Below are 19,124 nucleotides of genomic sequence, written 5' to 3' on the forward strand. Positions count from 1 at the left end.
GGTTCGCTCTGCACCACTGGATCTCCGCTACTGCATTGCAGCGTCAGGGGAGGGGCACGTGTGTGAGAGGGGAGGCTGGCTGTCACACACACACACACACACACACACACACACACACACACAGTCTCTGTCATGCATGTATGTGCACATACAAGAGAATGTGCAAGCAGTGCGTAGACAGTAGACACACACACTTGTGCACTGGAAAACATCCATCACTTGACCACGTGTGTGCGCACACACACGCATGCGCACACACACACACGCACACACACAGCACAGGGGCCCCACTGGTTATTTCAATTGATTCCCCTCACTGCTATAAATCTGAAATGGCCGCCAGTCCAATTTAAACCTGTCGGCCAAATGTTACATAGAGGCCACTACAAAATGATTTAATGTGTGTCAGCAAGTCTGTGTGGCCTGGTAGGATGAATCATGCGCCTCGATCTTATGACTTCTGTGGTCAAAAGGCCTTAAAGTCGCACTGAAACGGACGTTTGAGATCATCTAACTTCCGTAGTTTGACGTATTTCCGACGCAAACAAGCTATGAGGGCGGGACATGCGTTTAGAGGAATTTGATTGGAACATTGACAAGTGGACGGGTTTTAAGAACTTTAGACAGATTCGATAGAAGGATAGCGTTGATTGACGGGTGGATGTCGTGAGATTATCGGCCTAAAATCTAAGGTACCTGTTGTCGTCATTGCACGTGACCTACCGTTTTCCAGGAAGTAAGAAATTATATACTTTGATATAAGATTACAACGAACGTAGAATTTTGTAAATTTTTTGGCATACATCGTTGAATAGCTGAACACTATGACCAAAATGCGACAGAATGCTTTTTTCATTTCAGTGCAACTTTAACATATAACAACCCCCCCCCCCAAAAAAAAAGTTTAGCTCTCTGTGTACACTGAACATTTTTGTTGAACACTGCAAGGTTTTCCATCGTATAGGTGTCAGTTCTTCCATGCGCCCGTAAGATCGGACAGCTGTGCAAAAGCGGTCAAATGTCGACCTGCGTATTTATTCAGTCATATTCCAACCAAACCTCATTTCATCTCTCCACTCCCCCCCCTCCGCCCCCCAGACGGCCCCGGGTCCGACGCCGGCCGGCCCAGAGGGAACATCCAGAACCTGGAGGACTTTGTCCCGGAGGCGGGTCTGGACCGGGGCTTCCTGGAGGACGGGGCCACAGCGGCCAGAGCCAAGGAGAAAGCCCGGAGCACCGCTAACATGGACAGCGACAGGTAGGGTTAGGTCCACAACACCGCTAACGCTAACATGAACAGCGACAGGTAGGGTTAGGTCCACAACACCGCTAACGCTAACATGGACAGCGACAGGTAGGGTTAGGTCCACAACACCGCTAACATGGACAGAGACAGGTAGGGTTAGGTCCACAACACCGCTAACGCTAACATGGACAGCGACAGGTAGGGTTAGGTCCACAACACCGCTAACATGGACAGAGACAGGTAGGGTTAGGTCCACAACACCGCTAACGCTAACATGGACAGAGACAGGTAGGTTAGGTCCAGTAAAGGGTGAAGCCCTGTCTCACACCTCTCTGTTTCATCCTCAACTCCTTCCAGAGGTGTGAGACAGGGCTTCCAGAGGTGTGAGACAAGGTTTTCAGAGGTGTGAGACAGGGCTTCCAGAGGTGTGAGACAGGGCTTCCAGAGGTGTGAGACAAGGCTTCCAGAGGTGTGAGACAGGGCTTCCAGAGGTGTGAGACAAGGCTTCCAGAGGTGTGAGACAAGGCTTCCAGAGGTGTGAGACAAGGCTTCCAGAGGTGTGAGACAAGGCTTCCAGAGGTGTGAGACAGGGCTTCCAGAGGTGTGAGACAGGGCTTCCAGAGGTGTGAGACAAGGCTTCCAGAGGTGTGAGACAGGGCTTCCAGAGGTGTGAGACAAGGCTTCCAGAGATGTGAGACAGGGCTTCCAGAGGTGTGAGACAGGGCTTCCAGAGATGTGAGACAGGGCCTCCAGAGGTGTGAGACAGGGCCTCCAGAGGTGTGAGACAGGGCTTCCAGAGGAGTGAGACAGGGCCTCCAGAGATGTGAGACAGGGCTTCCAGAGATGTGAGACAGGGCTTCCTCTCCCTGGAAGTGGAGGATGAAGAAGTTAGGTGTGAGACAGGGCCTCCAGAGGTGTGAGACAGGGCCTCCAGAGGTGTGAGACAGGGCCTCCAGAGGTGTGAGACAGGGCCTCCTCTCCTGCGGGTCTCGTTGGAGTTGCTCAGCGTGGAATCTAGGTCATTCTACACTCCTCTGCTAGAGAGAGAGAGAGAGGAAGGGAGGGAGGGAGAGAGAGACACGGGAGGGAGGGAGGGAGGGAGAAACGAGAGGGAGGGAGGGAGGGAGAGAGAGAGAGAAACGAGAGGGAGGGAGGGAGAGAGAGAGAAACGAGAGGGAGGGAGGGAGAGAGAGAGAAACGAGAGGGAGGGAGGGAGAGAGAGAGAAACGAGATGGAGGGAGGGAGAGAGAGAGAGAAACGAGAGGGAGGGAGAGAGAGAGAGAGACACGAGAGGGAAGGAGAGAGAGAGAAACGAGAGAGAGGGAGGGAGAGAGAGAAACGGGAGGGAGGGAGGGAGAGAGAGAGAAACGAGAGGGAGGGAGGGAGAGAGAGAAACGAGAGGGAGGGAGAGAGAGAGAAACGAGAGGGAGGGAGAGAGAGAGAGAGAGAGAAACCAGAGGGAGGGAGTGAGAGAAACCAGAGGGAGAGAGAGAGAGAGAAACGAGAGGGAGGGAGAGAGAGAGAGAGAAACGAGAGGGAGGGAGAGAGGGAGAGAGAGAGAAACCAGAGGGAGGGAGTGAGAGAAACCAGAGGGAGAGAGAGAGAGAGAGAAACGAGAGGGAGGGAGAGAGAGAGAGAGAGAGAGAAACGAGAGGGAGGGAGAGAGGGAGAGAGAGAGAAACCAGAGGGAGGGAGTGAGAGAAACCAGAGGGAGAGAGAGAGAGAGAAACGAGAGGGAGGGAGAGAGGGAGAGAGAGAGAGAGAAACCAGAGGGAGAGAGAGAGAGAGAAACGAGAGGGAGAGAGAGAGAAACGAGAGGGAGGGAGGGAGAGAGAGAGAGAAACGAGAGGGAGGGAGGGAGAGAGAGAGAGAAACGAGAGGGAGGGAGGGAGGGAGAGAGAGAAACGAGAGGGAGGGAGGGAGGGAGAAACGAGAGGGAGGGAGGGAGAGAGAGAGAAACGAGAGGGGGAGGGAGAGAGACAAAGAGCCAGGCGGGAGAGAAGACAGAGGGAGAGATTTTCATTTAATTTGATAAAACCCTAAAACAATTTAAAGTAATACAGAAATGTCAAGCGAGACGATAAAGAATAGGACTATTTTCTCTTTTGGACAATCGAATGAATCAGCCAATTTAAAGGGAGAGGGGCCAGGAGAAAAGAACGTTCTAGAAGAGCCTTTCCGTATGTGTGTCTAAAGAGGAAATGGGTCCTGGAAGTGCTCAGACATGTTCACTGATGAACGTTAAAAGGATGAGCGAGGGGGAGAGACACGCCGGCGTGTTGCGGATGAAAATCATCCTCCGACATCAGAGAGTCCGCCTTCAGGACTTTCATCTTCTCCAACTGCTACTCGGACTGAGATTAATTGGAGCCGAGCAGCAGATAATGACGTTAGCCTAGCTAAGGGTAGGCTATTGTAAAAGCCTGTATTAGCAGATAATAAGAGGTTATATGATTCAATCTCTGTGCCGTCTAAGTAATCATTTCATCATAACTCTCATCACTAAATTTAAGCAATAAACCACGAGAGGCCGTGTGTTATAGTGATTTTATAACAGCTAGGGGGCGTTGTTAGGCACGACGCGAAGCGTAAACACACAGCAATGTAAAATATTAAGATTTATTCAAAACGAAGCATCATTCCCTCAATTCCGCCGAGCAAAATAGTTCCCCTAACAAAAGGGTTGCCAAGCAACAACGACAACTACAATGCATTGGATCAAATGGGAGGCGCATTAATACTGAAAATGGAATGATATGCAGTCCCAGGTGTGTGTTACAAAGTATTTTAACACGGCTTCCAGCCAATCAGAATCAAGAACCAGAACTAACCGTTGTATAAAGAACATTCAGCCACAGATTTATGGTACTGTACATTTATTAATAGGTTTAGATAGTGGTATCAGAAGGCCTAATAGATGTTTCTGATACCCGATCTATAAAGCATGTGAAAGTGTGGAGGAGGACCCTCGCTATACTTATTTTTTGTTTATATTTTTTATTTAATCTTTATTTTACCAGGGAGTCCATTGAGACCAAGGTCTTGTTTTCAATGATGCCCTGGTTACAATAGGACACAGTATAAACCGCAAACATCAATACAAAATAAATACAGAAACATACAGTATAAAGACAAAACATACAGTATAAAGAAAACATGCAGTATAAATACAAAAACACAAGTATAAAGATAAAACATACAGTTTAAATACAGAAACATACAGTATAAAGATAAAACATACAGTTTAAATACAGAAACATACAGTATACAGTATACAGTAGAACAGGCAAAAATACAAAATAAATACAGAAACATACAATTAGCCTACACATTACAACTGATAAAAACTAAACTGATAAAAACGAGAATTTTAAAACAGACTTCGACCTCAGTATCATATATCATAGTTTTTTAAAGCTGCCCTAGGCGACCAAGACATCAGATTGTAGGCTTTCCTGGAGCTCGCTCCAGGGGCAGAATGACTAAGCAGTTTTTCCTAGTTCGGTTCTGCCTTGAGGAACCTCCAGCAGGAACCAATCCTGGGATTTGGTTTGGTGACGACTAGAACGTAGCTTTATTAAAACGTCTTCACAAACATCCAGGAATGGATGATGCGTCCTCCTAACAGCTCGTTCTCTTCCAGTGACGGGGAGGGCAGAGGAGGGAACCCCATGGTCTCAGGGTTCCAGGACGACCTGGACCCCGAGGAGCTGTGCCGGAGTTTGCCCAAGGCGAAGGCCGCCCCCAGTCAGGGGGTCACCCTGACCAGCGATGAGGACGAGGAGGTCACCAAGGCTCCCAAGGCCACCCTGGATGGAGGCCTGGGTTTAGACTCTGGATCGGACAATAAGAGGTATCATGGGAAATGGGACGTTTTCCAAAATCTGCACATCATAGTATATTTGTGTGTATGGCGAGGAGAGAAAGAGTTCATGTTTTCCCCAAAGTCCCCTTTCACAGAACCAGTCTTTGCTAAAAGGGTTTAGTCAGATCGACTTTGACTTTGACAGGAAACAGTCCAAACAAAATGAGTTCATCCTCCCATTGATTAGTCACTGGGTAGGGGGGGGGCAAGATGTCCCAGGCTGCCAGATCTTTATCAGGACATTAACATTCCAGTCAGTGAGATGGTCTCACAATATGGTCTCTCATGTCCATAATCTGCTACAATGTTATATGAAGTAGTGATAGCAAAGCATAGATGTTATATGAAGTAGTGATATAAGAGCATAGATGTTATATGAAGTAGTGATATTAGAGCATAGATGTTATATGAAGTAGTGATAGCAAAGCATAGATGTTATATGAAGTAGTGATATTAGAGCATAGATGTTATATGAAGTAGTGATATTAGAGCATAGATGTTATATGAAGTAGTGATATTAGAGCATAGATGTTATATGAAGTAGTGATATTAGAGCATAGATGTTATATGAAGTAGTGATATTAGAGCATAGATGTTATATGAAGTAGTGATATTAGAGCATAGATGTTATATGAAGTAGTGATAGCAGCAGCATAGATGTTATATGAAGTAGTGATATTAGAGCATAGATGTTATATGAAGTAGTGATATTAGAGCATAGATGTTATATGAAGTAGTGATATTAGAGCATAGATGGGTAGCGGGATTGAGTTTGTACTCGATCCTCTGTTTGTAGTTTTCAATATTACAAACTTAATCCCTCTAGTCAGCTATCACTACTTCATATAACAGTAATTCCCTTAGTAAAATGACTAACATCTCTATGAAGCACCTAACTGTATATGTAATCTCATTTATTATGTGTATCCTTATTATTATTTTTAATCAGATCCTCCTTCAATGGAGCAAAGACTCAGAACAAGGCCAGAGACTACCAGAGAACCACAGGCCCGAAGGCGCAGCCTGGGTCTTTCCTGAGCCCCGCTCCAGCCCCGGCGCCGTCTAAGCGGGCGAGCAAGAAGAAGGGAGAGGCCGAGTCCTCCGACACGGACCAGGAGGCGCCGGTGGCCGAGCTCTCCTTCGTCGTGGATGACCCAGACTTCGACAGCGAGGAGTTCGAGACGCCCAAGAAAAAGAAGGTAGACAGACTTTTATTGAGTTAAAGGCTGCAACTTTGTCTCACCGAATCTTTTTCTCAAATGTCATCATTTTAGATGCTATAATGCTATCCCACGCTACTCTGGTTGAAGAAAGGTCAAAACACAACCCATGAATTTTCGAAAGAGAGTGGCGTATATGCTACTCTGTACACTTTACATCTCTGTATCTCCTCGTTTCCTATAGGAGCCTACAGCAGTACTAGAAGACCTGTCTGACCTATCGGACGACAGCTTCATACCCAGGGCGGCGCCGGAACCCCTCAAGCCCACCGCCCTCTCTTTGAAGAGCCAGCGGCGGAGCGATCAGTTGGACCTGTTCTGCCTGGGCTTCCACGAGGGGGCGCCCAAGAGCAAGGACAGCAGCGAGGACCAAGAAGGTGAGCAAGGTTCAAGATCTGAACCGCGTTTCCCAGAGGCATCGTAGCGCTACGTTCATCGTAAGATACGTCGTACGCTCTCCCTCTAGGTGGCGCATCGTTTCCCAGAGCCTTCTTAGGCTAAGAGACAGCTCTTCCCAAGGTACATCATAAATCGAGCTTACGGTGTACCTTCTGAAGATACATCGTAAGCTCTCCCTTGAGCTGATGCACTGTTTCCCAGAGCCTCCTTAGCCAAGGTATACCTTACCCAAGGGTAGACTTTCTTAAAGGGGACATCAAATGCACATTTTCAAAGATTTAAGTCGTTGGGGTCCCCAATACATGTCTTTGAGTATTTTACCAGAAAATACCACTCGGATTGAGTGTTATACCAAGCCCAATATGCCTATTTTGAGCTGCGCTCCAAACTGCCAGGATTGAGGTTGTTTTTTTTCCTATGCAAATGAGCTGCCACTCCTCCACGCCCACTCCGTGATGTCATTCCATTTTTGTTAATATTAGATTGGGGTAAAATCCAAAATATTATGAGAACGCTTGAAAACGTCATCAACAAGGGACAGCTCCACTAACGATGCACCTTACGATGTATCTTCAGGCGCCCACTAAGGGACAGTCTGGAAAACACTCGTAGGAAAAACTGTCGCTTCGCCAAGGCATACCTTAAGAAGCGTCGTAGATCGCCAAGGTACATCGTATCTGGAAAACGCGGCCCTGAACTGTTCAGATAATTCTGACAGTTGTAGACTTAAATTCTTTGTTTCCATGTGGTTCCAATCAAATTAACTTGAAACATGGTGAGTTTCACCTTGATGCAATCTTTTTCTGGAATCGTACATTACATTCCACATTAATTTGTTTCAAAGTGTATCGGTTAAGTCCAGAACGATGTCCATCTTGTTTATCTGTCTGGTAGAAGGCAGACACGCCACAAAAGAGAAGAAGAAAAAGAAGAAGAAAACTAAAGAGGTATGGCTCTAAAGACGAAGCATTTCTGTGTCCTTAATTGTCCATCTAGTGGGTCACGGTACATTTGTCTACACAGTAGCCGTTGAAGACCTCCAGGTGTAAACACGGAACATTTCTGCCCTCAGGAGGAAGACAAAAGCACCAAGAAACGACATAAACCGAAGAAGAAGGAAAAGGAGGAGTCAGGAAGCGGGGACGAGAAAGAGAAGAAGAAGAAGAAACCGAGGAGCAAGAAAGTGGGGAAGGTAGACGACCTGGAGTCCTTCCTGGGGGGCGGGGACACCGGGCTGGTCAAGGCAGAGGGCGGGGACTACGAGGAGCTGTAGAACCTTCGCCGTCAAATCAGGGCTCGGCATCTCGGCGCCGCCGTTCCATCGGGATCGCGACGGCGTTACGATGACCCGCACATTGTTTGAATAACCCAACGACTGCAGCTATAGCAGATCATCTCACCCTTCATAACTAACATTGTGGTGCCTATACGGTTTGATTTCTTCATTGTTATCTACACCTGTTTATTTTACATTCCGTTTACACGACATGCAACACTCTCTTCCTACAACACACACCAGGCCTAGGTCAAAGGTCAAGGTTAAAGGTCAAAAAGGTGAGTCTGCTTTGAGGAACCTTGGATGTTTCCATAGCGGTGTGCTCACTCACTGGGTACATACATTTCACTCTCCATCTCAGTATCGGTTTCGACTATCGACTTTGCCGTTTCAAACTGTAGCTGTCGTCTACAGGGGGGACAACTTTCACAACCGACCGCATTCCTGGACATTTCTGGACCGGCGCCCTCTCGCGTTACGCGAAGGGGCTCGGAGGAGCTGGAATACTGTGCGTGTGTTTTGTGGTGTTTATTTATTATATCGACAGATTGTTTCAGCAGCGGTGAAACTTAATTTATTTCTTGTCTCTCATCTCATTTCGTATCTCTGATTTTCAAAACTTCTGAGAGTTTTTCATTGTGAACAACACATTTTATCGTCTGTCTCTTTTGGTTTGATATCAATGCCTTACGGAAAGCTGGATGTCTCGACGAAGCTGAAAGTCTTTTGAAGAAGCAGGATGCCTTCTGTTGTAGACCATGTTTTGGTGGAAGAACGTGTATTTTTTTTTTCTAAGCTGCCGTGTTCATGTATCGCTTTATTTTTTCTGAAACTGCGGGTTGTTTGTGCAATACAACTGAACCTTTCGAAGCACATTCTTCCAGAAACCAAAACCAAACGGCGTGATTGATGTCCCGTTAGTGTTGTCTTGTCATTATTCCATTGGAGACATTTCATTCTACATCAATTATTCTGTATATTTGTCTTTTGTCTACATGTGGAATGGTTCCGATGGTCTGGGAAGAGGAACTTTGTTCTGTCTGTCGTCGCGGTGGAAAGCTACATACAGAACCAGTGTTGCAACATGGGAAAATTCCTTACAACCAAAACATTGGATGTGCAAGATAGTATTTGAGCGATCATGTCTAAACGCAGTTGTTATTGAACATGTTTACGTAACGACGGGTGTGCAGCAGGTGCGAGGCTCACCTTGTGTACTGTGCTACACACTACACACTACACACTATACTCCAGAAGATGTTTACAGCAATCACATGCTCTCCCTAGGCTATTCAACCCAGCTTCACCTCCCATAGAAAATGTCTATGTTCTATGTTAAGAAAACAAATATGATCTGGAATGTATTTTTAAAATTCATTAGATATTTGCATACAATTATATTTATTTTCCTCTCATGTTAGAATATCACGTTATCTTTTGGACGTTGTAAAAATCACGTGTTTGTTACAGTATGTACACCGTATGTTACACCGATATTCAAGAATTTGTACTGGATATTTACACATATCTCCCCGCCTCCAATTTTGCACTTTCCTCCCAAGAAACCCAAACGTTCTCAGCTGAGATGTCTAGGGGAGCTATTCCAGAAGACGGGTTTAGTTTAGTCTGCTAACTGTGAGATTCAATTCAATCTCAGGATTAACAAACTCAGAGTTTTCACTTAACCCACTTTCTGGAATACCCCCCAGGACTCGGGTACCTGAAGACTGACCACCGTTTAGTGGCTGCTTTTTTATAGTACATGTATATGGATTAACTGGACAGGATCAGGGAAACCATACGACATCCACACTGTAACAGGAGCAACTGTACAATACATCTGTTAGGACTGTATATCTGATAGTGCTTGTATGAGTCGGATCAGGAAGTGCTCTGTGGTAGAGCATGCTGGGTATTTACCTATGATATCCCAGCGTCCTCACTTCTATGACTTGGTAGTGTACTCTGAGTGCATTGTGGGTATCCCGGCTTGCCCTGTCCTCTTCCTGACCCCCAGGGCCTGATCGGGTCGTCATGGCAGCTGAGGTGATGCCGTGTCCTCCCAGCTGGCATGGCGACACCTGGGCGCAAATCTGAGATGATGAGGTCACGCCAGGTTGACCCAGGGTCACCGGCCTCGCCTCAAGCCGCTCCTCATCAGGTCATGTACTGCTCACTTTGATGGTGTTAAGGGGATAGTATCATCCCATCATTCACCGTGATAACACACCTGACTTAACTGCAGAATTAGAATTCATAGAAGGGGCTAAGTCATTCGTTAAATGTTTGCATGATCCCTGAGTCTAAATATTAACCTAATCTGAATCTCCTCTGCTCATTTGAATTGTATAGACACACCTTTCTCTCTCGAGGGATTTTTAACTTATTAATGTGGACTTAAACCAATGCAACTCTTGTTTACGGAAAAAAAGGTGTAATTTCTGTGCAAGTGGTGCGAATACAAAGTGAAGTTAAGGGAGTGGCGGTAGCCAGGTCCTTGTCTTTCTCTTCCATTGCACCTTCACCTTATTTGACTGAACTTTAATGAATGTTGTTTTGGAACTACTATGTAACTGTTGATTGTTTTAATTCGGTTGAGTCCTTGATTTCGCTTCACAATATCAATTGAAAACTTGACCTCATTCCCATTGCTTGATCCCTGCCCATATGTGTCTTGAGAATATGTATATTTTGGTTGAATTGTCTGTTTGTGTATCATATTATACTGAGAGATGGTTTGATAAATGGAAATAATTACAATTTATTTTGACATTCCCTTATGCTTCCATCTACATGATGTATGTGACCAAGTGATCAAATTGTCTAATAAATCCAAAAATATTTTCATATTGGTGCATGTTCATTGATTTAGAATTTTGTTTGTTTTGAATGTTTTGAATAATGGGTGCTCTAAACCTGCTCAAAGCAGAGTTTAGTAATCATATCAAATAATTTATACTTTTTAAAGTGTACATCACTGTAAGGTGTGCTGTATGGTAATGTACAAATGGTAAACGGACTGCACTTATATAGCGCTTTTCCACCTTAGCGGCACTCAAAGCGCTTTACAATGGCCTCTCATTCACCCATTCATACACACACACACACCAATGGCGGTAGCTGCCATGCAAGGTGCTAACCTGCTCATTGGGAGCAATTTGGGGTTAGGTGTCTTGCTCAAGGACACTTCGACATGTGAACCTAAGGATGTAGTACCAGCCTGTATTTACATCATGTGCCAGAAAATAGAAAAAGGTTGAATATATAATATTGTTTGTTGAGTACCTATTTCTGAGCATCTATCATACTCATAAATATATTAAATTATACATTTCATATCCGAAAATTCTTAGTAAAATCTAGTGCTCTCTCTGTGACATGTTCTCTCCACAACCACTTGGGGGCGATATGATAAAATAGACGAATGCTGATTGTCACTGTCCCTGTTCTTGAGACCAAGTCAGTGTGAAAAGCACTGGTGCACAGATGTGCTCAATCAATCAAAGCTTTATTTGTATAGCGCATTTCATACCCAGAAGCAACACAATGCGCTTTACAGAGAACAAGGGAGGAGGGCATACGACCCACCCCTACATATTCCAGAGGGAAGCAAAAAAAACAGTAATCACCCGGGGGCCAGATAAGTGAGCTGTAAAAATTCTTCCCTGACCCCTCTCAACAAGGCGATGGAGCAAGCTCCTGGAGTATGTTTGTCTACCGGCTAAGAACATTTATAAAGCAATACATTACATTAAATTACATTTCAGAGTAAGAGAGGCTAAAAAAGCATCATAGGAGAGACATGGCAAATACTGGTGTGTGTTTGCTATGGCCCAGGCCTAAAGCCGGAAGTGGGCTGGTGTATGTCTGTGTGTGTGTGTGTGTGTGTGTGTGTGTGTGTGTGTGTGTGTGTGTGTGTTAACTAACACTGCAACATTGTATAGGGCACTTATTTCAGAGTCAACTTGCTGTGAGATGAGATAACTGTCAGATGCCGTGAATGTCACTTTGAAACTTTGGTACAAGTGAAGTGGAGAGGACTTCCGGTCTTGTAATTGGATTACAAGCGAGGACATTGAATGATGAGGTTTTCTCCTTATTTAGAAGAGGTCCCAACACTCCCCAAGTAGGTGAGAGACACAATGAGAGCTGGTGAACTCGGCCACTTTAGTAATGCTGTGATTCATTACACTGCAACAGTTCGAGATCCCACGATTACATCCTGAATCGATTCAATTGGCTGATTGGCTCCATTGCCCCAGAGAGAGATAAGTGGCATGATATAACGAAGTTGAGAGAGAGAGAGAGAGAGAGAGAGAGAGAGAGGGAGGGAGACAGAGAGCTGTTGGAATGTGAGTGATGTTCACTCCTGGTCAATTCTCTTTCACGTCAAAGAAGCAGCTTGCCTCAGAGGATCAATAGTGTTGGACTTTTACTACTGGGGTGAGATATAGCATGATTCAATAATTTGGTGGAAATGAAAAATATCTACCTATCTTTATTTTGTGTGTGAATAATACTGACTCTTATAACTGACTCTGCTCAGTTAAGTTGTTTGTGTGAGGAACTGACTCTGCTCAGTTAAGTTGTTTGTGTGAGGAACTGACTCTGCTCAGTTAAGTTGTTTGTGTGAGGAACTGACTCTGCTCAGTTAAGTTGTTTGTGTGAGGAACTGACTCTGCTCAGTTAAGTTGTTTGTGTGAGGAACTGACTCTGCTCAGTTAAGTTGTTTGTGTGAGGAACTGACTCTGCTCAGTTAAGTTGTTTGTGTGAGGAACTGACTCTGCTCAGTTAAGTTGTTTGTGTGAGGAACTGACTCTGCTCAGTTAAGTTGTTTGTGTGAGGAACTGACTCTGCTCAGTTAAGTTGTTTGTGTGAGGAACTGACTCTGCTCAGTTAAGTTGTTTGTGTGAGGCACAAACGATTACCAATCTGCTCTTCAATATAGAGCAATAACAAGCCAGTTTAACAAGAAACTATTACATTTGTAGTTCACTTTGGACTGAATTGTTACTTTCAGTGGGACCGGGTTAACCTGCTTGACCTTCCACTGCATCATCATCTAATCCAGCCCCGCCCTCAGGATTCAGGCCAACCCATATCCTCACTTGGGCAGATTAAATATTAATGGATTTATGAGAGAGACATTTCATATCCTGGTGGTTTAGGGCTTGGTGGGTTAAGGCACTATTTAATGATTCTCTTTGTGGTCATTGAGGCGGGTTTGGGACATTTTCTCATCCATCAGGCCTCAAAGGATTAGAGAGTATCTAACCACGTTTAATGTCGCCGTTAAAATCATTAGGTCAAATTAAATATGCATCAATAAAAGATTTTTGTCCTGTTAAACATTAATGCACACAAAATGAATGCATTAAATGCACATTTTGATGGCGAGGCCAAACATTTGCACAAATGAGATCTTTTAGAGATCAATCCCGATAATATTAGTTATAGTTGAACCATTTCTATCTACAGTATAGAAAGCCATTGATCCTATTGGTGGCTTCCCTCTGGAAGAAAGTTGCTCTTAGATCAATGTCATAAATAACGTGAGCACGGTGTAATGCCTAATGGCTTCTCTACTCACACGCTTCCTGTAGCCTCACAACACCCAGAAAAGAATAACACTCACAACACAGAGCCTCACTTCCTGTCTTCTGCACTGTCTGGAGGGGATGCAGATATGTATGGGGGGGTTAAACAGAGTCATAGCAGCTTTATCTTAGTTTATATGAATGTATACCTTGGTTCAGTGCTCTGTGTCCATTTTAGGGTGAGGCCTTGGTGGATCAAAGATCTGTCCAATGTATGTTAACGTCCGAATCACAATTCAGGTAGAAAACGTTGTTGTGCAAGTAGGCACGCATGTAGTATTTCAGCATGAACTGAATTATAATAAAATCTATATATATATATAAAATTGTAGAAAAATCCAGAAAAAGAACTATTTAGTGTCTATTAGTACTACTATTACTATATAGTGTATATAGTATTACTATTAGTGTCTTTTATGTTTTTTCTTTTTGATGGGGGGAGGAATGTCACGGTCGGATCCGTCTAGTCTCTGTGTCTGTCATTGTGTGGGATGATGATTGGTCTGAAGAGGCTTAAGGGCGGGTCTGACTCATGGGGGTTTGAAACTTAACCCGGGAGAAGAGAAGGGGGGCGGGGGGAGTAGGAGTTGTTGACTTATTGTAGGAGTGAGTTGTGAGAAAGTAGTGTATGTGCTTTTTTATTATTTTTTTTTTTTTTACATTTGTTGTATGTGTAATGTGTGCATGTAAGGGCATTTGTCTGTGCATCATAGTGTGTATTCATGTCCAAAATGCAAATGCGTCAGCTAATTGTCTAATTCCGCTCTCGTCAGTGAAGATCTCTCTCTGAGGCCTCTTCAGCAGGCTGTTAGCAGATGGCGGTGACCGTCCCTGGTTGCGCTGAGCCAAGCCAGACTTGGACAGACCCAGACACACCGACAGCTATCCCATCAGACACTGCTGTCTGCTGCCTGTGACTCATGCTGGCGCCATGACAACACACCTAACCCTAAATTACTGCTGGGATAAAAATAGCGCTACCTCTACCTGATGGTGATGCATAGCCAGGTCTGGAAGGTTCTCCATATACAAGGCCTTCCTTGGGAATTATTACAGTGTAGTAGCTTAGCTATACGGTAGATAGAGTAAGCCTAAGTAGTTGTGTCAGTAGTAGTAGTTTAGCTAGTATAGATAGAGTAAGCATGCTAGGATAGAGGATGCTAGGATAGAGGATGCTAGGATAGAGGATGCTGGGATAGAGCATGCTAGGATAGAGGATGCTAGGATAGAGGATGCTAGGATAGAGGATGCTAGGATAGAGCATGCTAGGATAGAGGATGCTAGATAGAGTAAGCAAGAGTTTTGTTGAGTTTCTCATCTTACTGCTTGCTGGACAAAATTAAGGTATATGTTTGTGTGAGGACACTTTCAGCTCAGTGTAAGAATCAAAACTATTTTTAATCTAGCGACCTGTGGTCTGTTCTTGGTAAATATTCTCACTCTGTCGGTGGTAATCATACAAATTTTAAACATTTCTTCACTCCAGATTTAAATATAAGGTTGATCTCGTTCTTTTGAATTCCAAGTGTGGACATTCACATTCTTGAGATACTTTCAAACTTAGAATCACCCCAGGAACACAATGTTACTGTGTAAAATTCTCAGACAAGTCTGACATTTTGATAATAATGTTGGTCTATTTTAGTCTTTCTCCACCGAGGCAGGTCTCCAGTAATGGCAGGTTGGGTGAGGCACTAGCGCCTATCATGCCAGCATTCATTTCTCTCAGTTTTCCCTTCTGGTGTTTGCCTAGAATAACTGAACAATCAGACTTTATACAGCCAGGTTACAACGATAATAGAGATGCTACTTCAGAGTATTCTACACAGCAGTTTGACGGAGTTAGTCGCTGCCCATCTTTCGTCGCAGGCTCAAAACTCATCTCTAGAACTACTACAACGATCCACCCTCTTAAGCACCTGTTGTATTTTAGATTGCTATTCTTGCACTTTGCCTTCAGCACTAGATTATGCTCTTAGGCACTTGTTTTTAGAAAGGAGATGCATTAAATGCAGTAAAGCAGTACGTTCAATGCAATTATTGTTAGTCGCTTTGGATAAAAGCGTCTGCTAAATGACTGTAATGTAATGTTAAGTACTACTCTCTGAATTCTCTGGCTCTCCCATATTGCGTATTCAGATGATGAAACGAGGATGCTGTCTCTCTCTAGCCACCCTATCTCTCTATCTCTCTATCTCTAGCCACCCTGCTATCTCTCTCTCCCTAGCCACCCTATCTCTCTCTCTCTAGCCACCCTGCTATCTCTCTCTCCCTAGCCACCCTGCTATCTCTCTCTCTCTAGCCACCCTGCTATCTCTCTATCTCTAGCCACCCTGCTATCTCTCTATCTCTAGCCACCCTATCTCTCTCTCCCTAGCCACCCTGCTATCTCTCTCTCCCTAGCCACCCTGCTATCTCTCTCTCCAGCCTCCACTAGACTCCCATCATTTACACACGTCACAGCCGGGCAGGGCTCCAAGCCCAGGCATTAGGAATGTGCATTCAGCCGGTGTCTCTGGGTAGCTACTGACTGAAAGGAACCATGAAAGAGCTAGCATGCCTGATAGCTTTGGTTCTCATGGGAGGGGAGGGGAAGAGAGGAAGAGGAAGGTAGAGTTGGAATAGAGAGAGGGAGTACGCAGAGAGAGTGAGACGGAGGTATGAATAGTAGGGGTGTGTAGGAGAGTCAAAGAGAGAGAGAGAGAGAGAGAGAGGGAGGGTCATCGCACGGTAATGATTGATGTGTTGGGGAGAGATGAGAGAGAGATGAGAGAGAGATGAGAGAGAGACAGTGAGAGAAGAGAAAGCTCTGACCAGTGAACAGTGGCTGGGAGTCCGGACAGAGCAACACACACACACGTGCATACACACGCACGCTCACACACACACACACCCAGTACTAATGAGTCAGCGACAGATGCATAGGACATGGAGGGATGGCTGGGTGGGGGGGTGGTAAGTCTGGGGGGGTTGTTGTGAAGATAATCACCACAGGGGAGGGTCGCACCTGATTTTAATGACGCCACGCAGACGGAGAGAACACGCAGACGGGATCAGAATCAGGCTGGTTAACCAGGCGAGGGTTTTGGCGATTTTTGATTTGATCTTCGAAGGGTGACGGTCCCAGACGAATGGAAAGGCGTCAAGAAAATGGGGACATTGAAAAGCAAGGGTGTAATGCCTGCTCAGATAACATGTAAGAAGGAGGTTCTGTCCATTTGGATGTTATTACTCTTCAGAATGTCTCCCCCAGATGACGTAGCATTTAGTTAACACACACACACACGTACACACAGACATACACCAGGCCACTTCTGGCTTTAGGCCTGGGCCATAGCAAACACACACCAGTATTTGCCATGTCTCTCCTATGATGCTTTTTTAGCCTCTCGTACTCTGAAATGTAATTTATTGTAATGTATTGCTTTATAAATGTTCTTAGCCGGTGGACAAACATACTCCAGGAGCTCCATCGCCTTGTTGAGAGGGGTCAGGGAAGAATTTTTACAGCTCAATTATCTGGCCCCCGGGTGATTACTGTTTTTTTGCTTCCCTCTGGAATATGTAGAGAGTGGGTCGTATGCCCACCTCCCTTGTTCTCTGTAAAGCGCATTGTGTTGCCTCTTGGTATGAAATGCGCTATACAAATAAAGCTTTGATTGATTGATTGATTGATTGATTGATTGATTGATTGATTGATTTCTTGATTGATTGATTGATTGATTGATTGATTGATTGCTTGATTGATTGATTGATTGATAGAGCATACTGTACAAGTATGTGATTTCCATCTCAATCAGAATCTGCTGCAATGACTCAAAAGAGGTGGGAAGCGTATCATTATCATTCAAAACAGATGATTGTGTGCCAGCCTGTCTCTGTCCGTCGTACAACAGATGAAGTCTGTGAAACGGGGCCAAGGAAACCCTGTACACAGGACACACTCAACAGAGCTCTGGTCATTCCCTGAGCTGCACTCTAATTTAAGCCCACTGAGCCTTGGGCACTAGCAGACCCCTACACTCACTTAGTACACATGATATAGTGCACAAAAACACACAAACATGCACATACCATACACATTATCGCTCTCAAAATCACACCCACGCATGAATACGCACCCCACACTAATTCACTCTCTCCATCTTACCCTCGAGTACGTCCACACACACACAACACACAGTTATAAGCTCTAATGTGTGCACAGACATTGTTTAACCAGCGACACACACAGATACACACCACACGCGCACACACGCACGTCCACACACACACAACACACAGTTATAAACTCTAATGTGTGCACATTCACATTGTTTAACCAGCGACACACAGATACACACCACACACGCACGTACACACACACACACAGTCCTCTTACTGTAGCTGGCGAGCGTTGAGCGTGGGGTCATTTGCATGCAGATGAGGAGCGAGGGAAATTCAATTGAGGAGCGCTAACAGGGAGATGGAAGCCTCACTATGCAGAATGAACCTGATGAAGCCTCACTATGCAGAATGAACCTGATGAAGCTTCACTATGCAGAATGAACCTGATGAAGCCTCACTCATGAATGAAGCTTATCTCAAGACCAGTCTACTGGTCACTGCGCCCTTCGATAGCACCTCTGATAATATGCGTTAGTCGCTTTCTGTGACGGCAACATCCATCACCATGCAGTGACGTCATCAACGACAACTGCTGAGCAGGCATCCGGTGGCACGGCGGTGACCTTGGCAGCCATTCACACCGTGATTGATGTAACGCTGGGTCATTAGTAGTAACGCCTCCACATACCACCTTTAGTTAGCTAGCATATATGTTCCTCTTTGAAGAATTCGAAAACAGCAACCTCTCTTTTGGCGAATGCTGTTTGGGCAGTGAAACCCACAAAGTGCTTCTCCCGTCACATGACTTCCTTATGGGGTCTCAGAATACTTAATGAACAAAGAATAGAATAGAATAGAAAAGTAAATTTTGCCATATATAACGAGTACAAGTACAGGTATATTGGAATTCTTGTTATTGCTTGTCCTTACAGTATCTCATCAATACTAATCAGTTCTAATCAAGTCCTATACTTTGACATTCACCTACTTATTCCATCCAATCGTGGATGACAGTGATTGTGACCGTAACGTAGCCGAAGATGAAGATGTCGGACATAAGAAGAGGGCAATATTTGACAACACTTAGCATAAATCCTAGTTAATACCATTAGCATTAGCAGAGTCTGCTCTATCCTTTTGAGGCTAATGAAGCAGCAGCTAACCAATCGCTCCAAGCAAAAACCTCTGGAATTCTTGAAGGAACATTTGGTTCCTCATATCTCATGTCAGGGTCAATTAGCTCGCCACAGAGCTCCAGGAAGCGAGACAGAAGCTTACATAAGGAAGATGTTTTGGGCATCATTTGAAGAAGCAAAAGATGACTCAACATAGTCCTAATGCATTTAACTGCCATTCCCTGTCAAGAAGATAGAGGGGGACTATGACAATACTTCATCATGTATTCGCTCAAGAA

General features: G+C 44.8%; 1 protein-coding gene across 1 annotated transcript in view; it reads left to right on the forward strand.

Annotated features, from left to right (window-relative positions):
- LOC311327137 (rab-like protein 6) overlaps positions 1-10,807 on the forward strand; it is a 20,004-nt gene extending 9,197 nt beyond the window's left edge. Inside the window, exons 11-16 of the mRNA XM_084460164.1 lie at positions 1,099-1,258; positions 4,890-5,099; positions 6,061-6,310; positions 6,516-6,708; positions 7,625-7,677; positions 7,803-10,807. Of these exons, the coding sequence (XP_084316290.1) occupies positions 1,099-1,258; positions 4,890-5,099; positions 6,061-6,310; positions 6,516-6,708; positions 7,625-7,677; positions 7,803-8,003 (1,067 nt within the window). The 3' untranslated portion in view covers positions 8,004-10,807. The remainder of the gene's footprint in view (positions 1-1,098; positions 1,259-4,889; positions 5,100-6,060; positions 6,311-6,515; positions 6,709-7,624; positions 7,678-7,802) is intronic.
- The last annotated feature ends 8,317 nt before the right edge of the window (positions 10,808-19,124 follow it).

This window comes from Borostomias antarcticus, assembly GCF_949987555.1.
Source record: "Borostomias antarcticus genome assembly, chromosome: 30".
NCBI classification, from domain to species: domain Eukaryota; kingdom Metazoa; phylum Chordata; class Actinopteri; order Stomiiformes; family Stomiidae; genus Borostomias; species Borostomias antarcticus.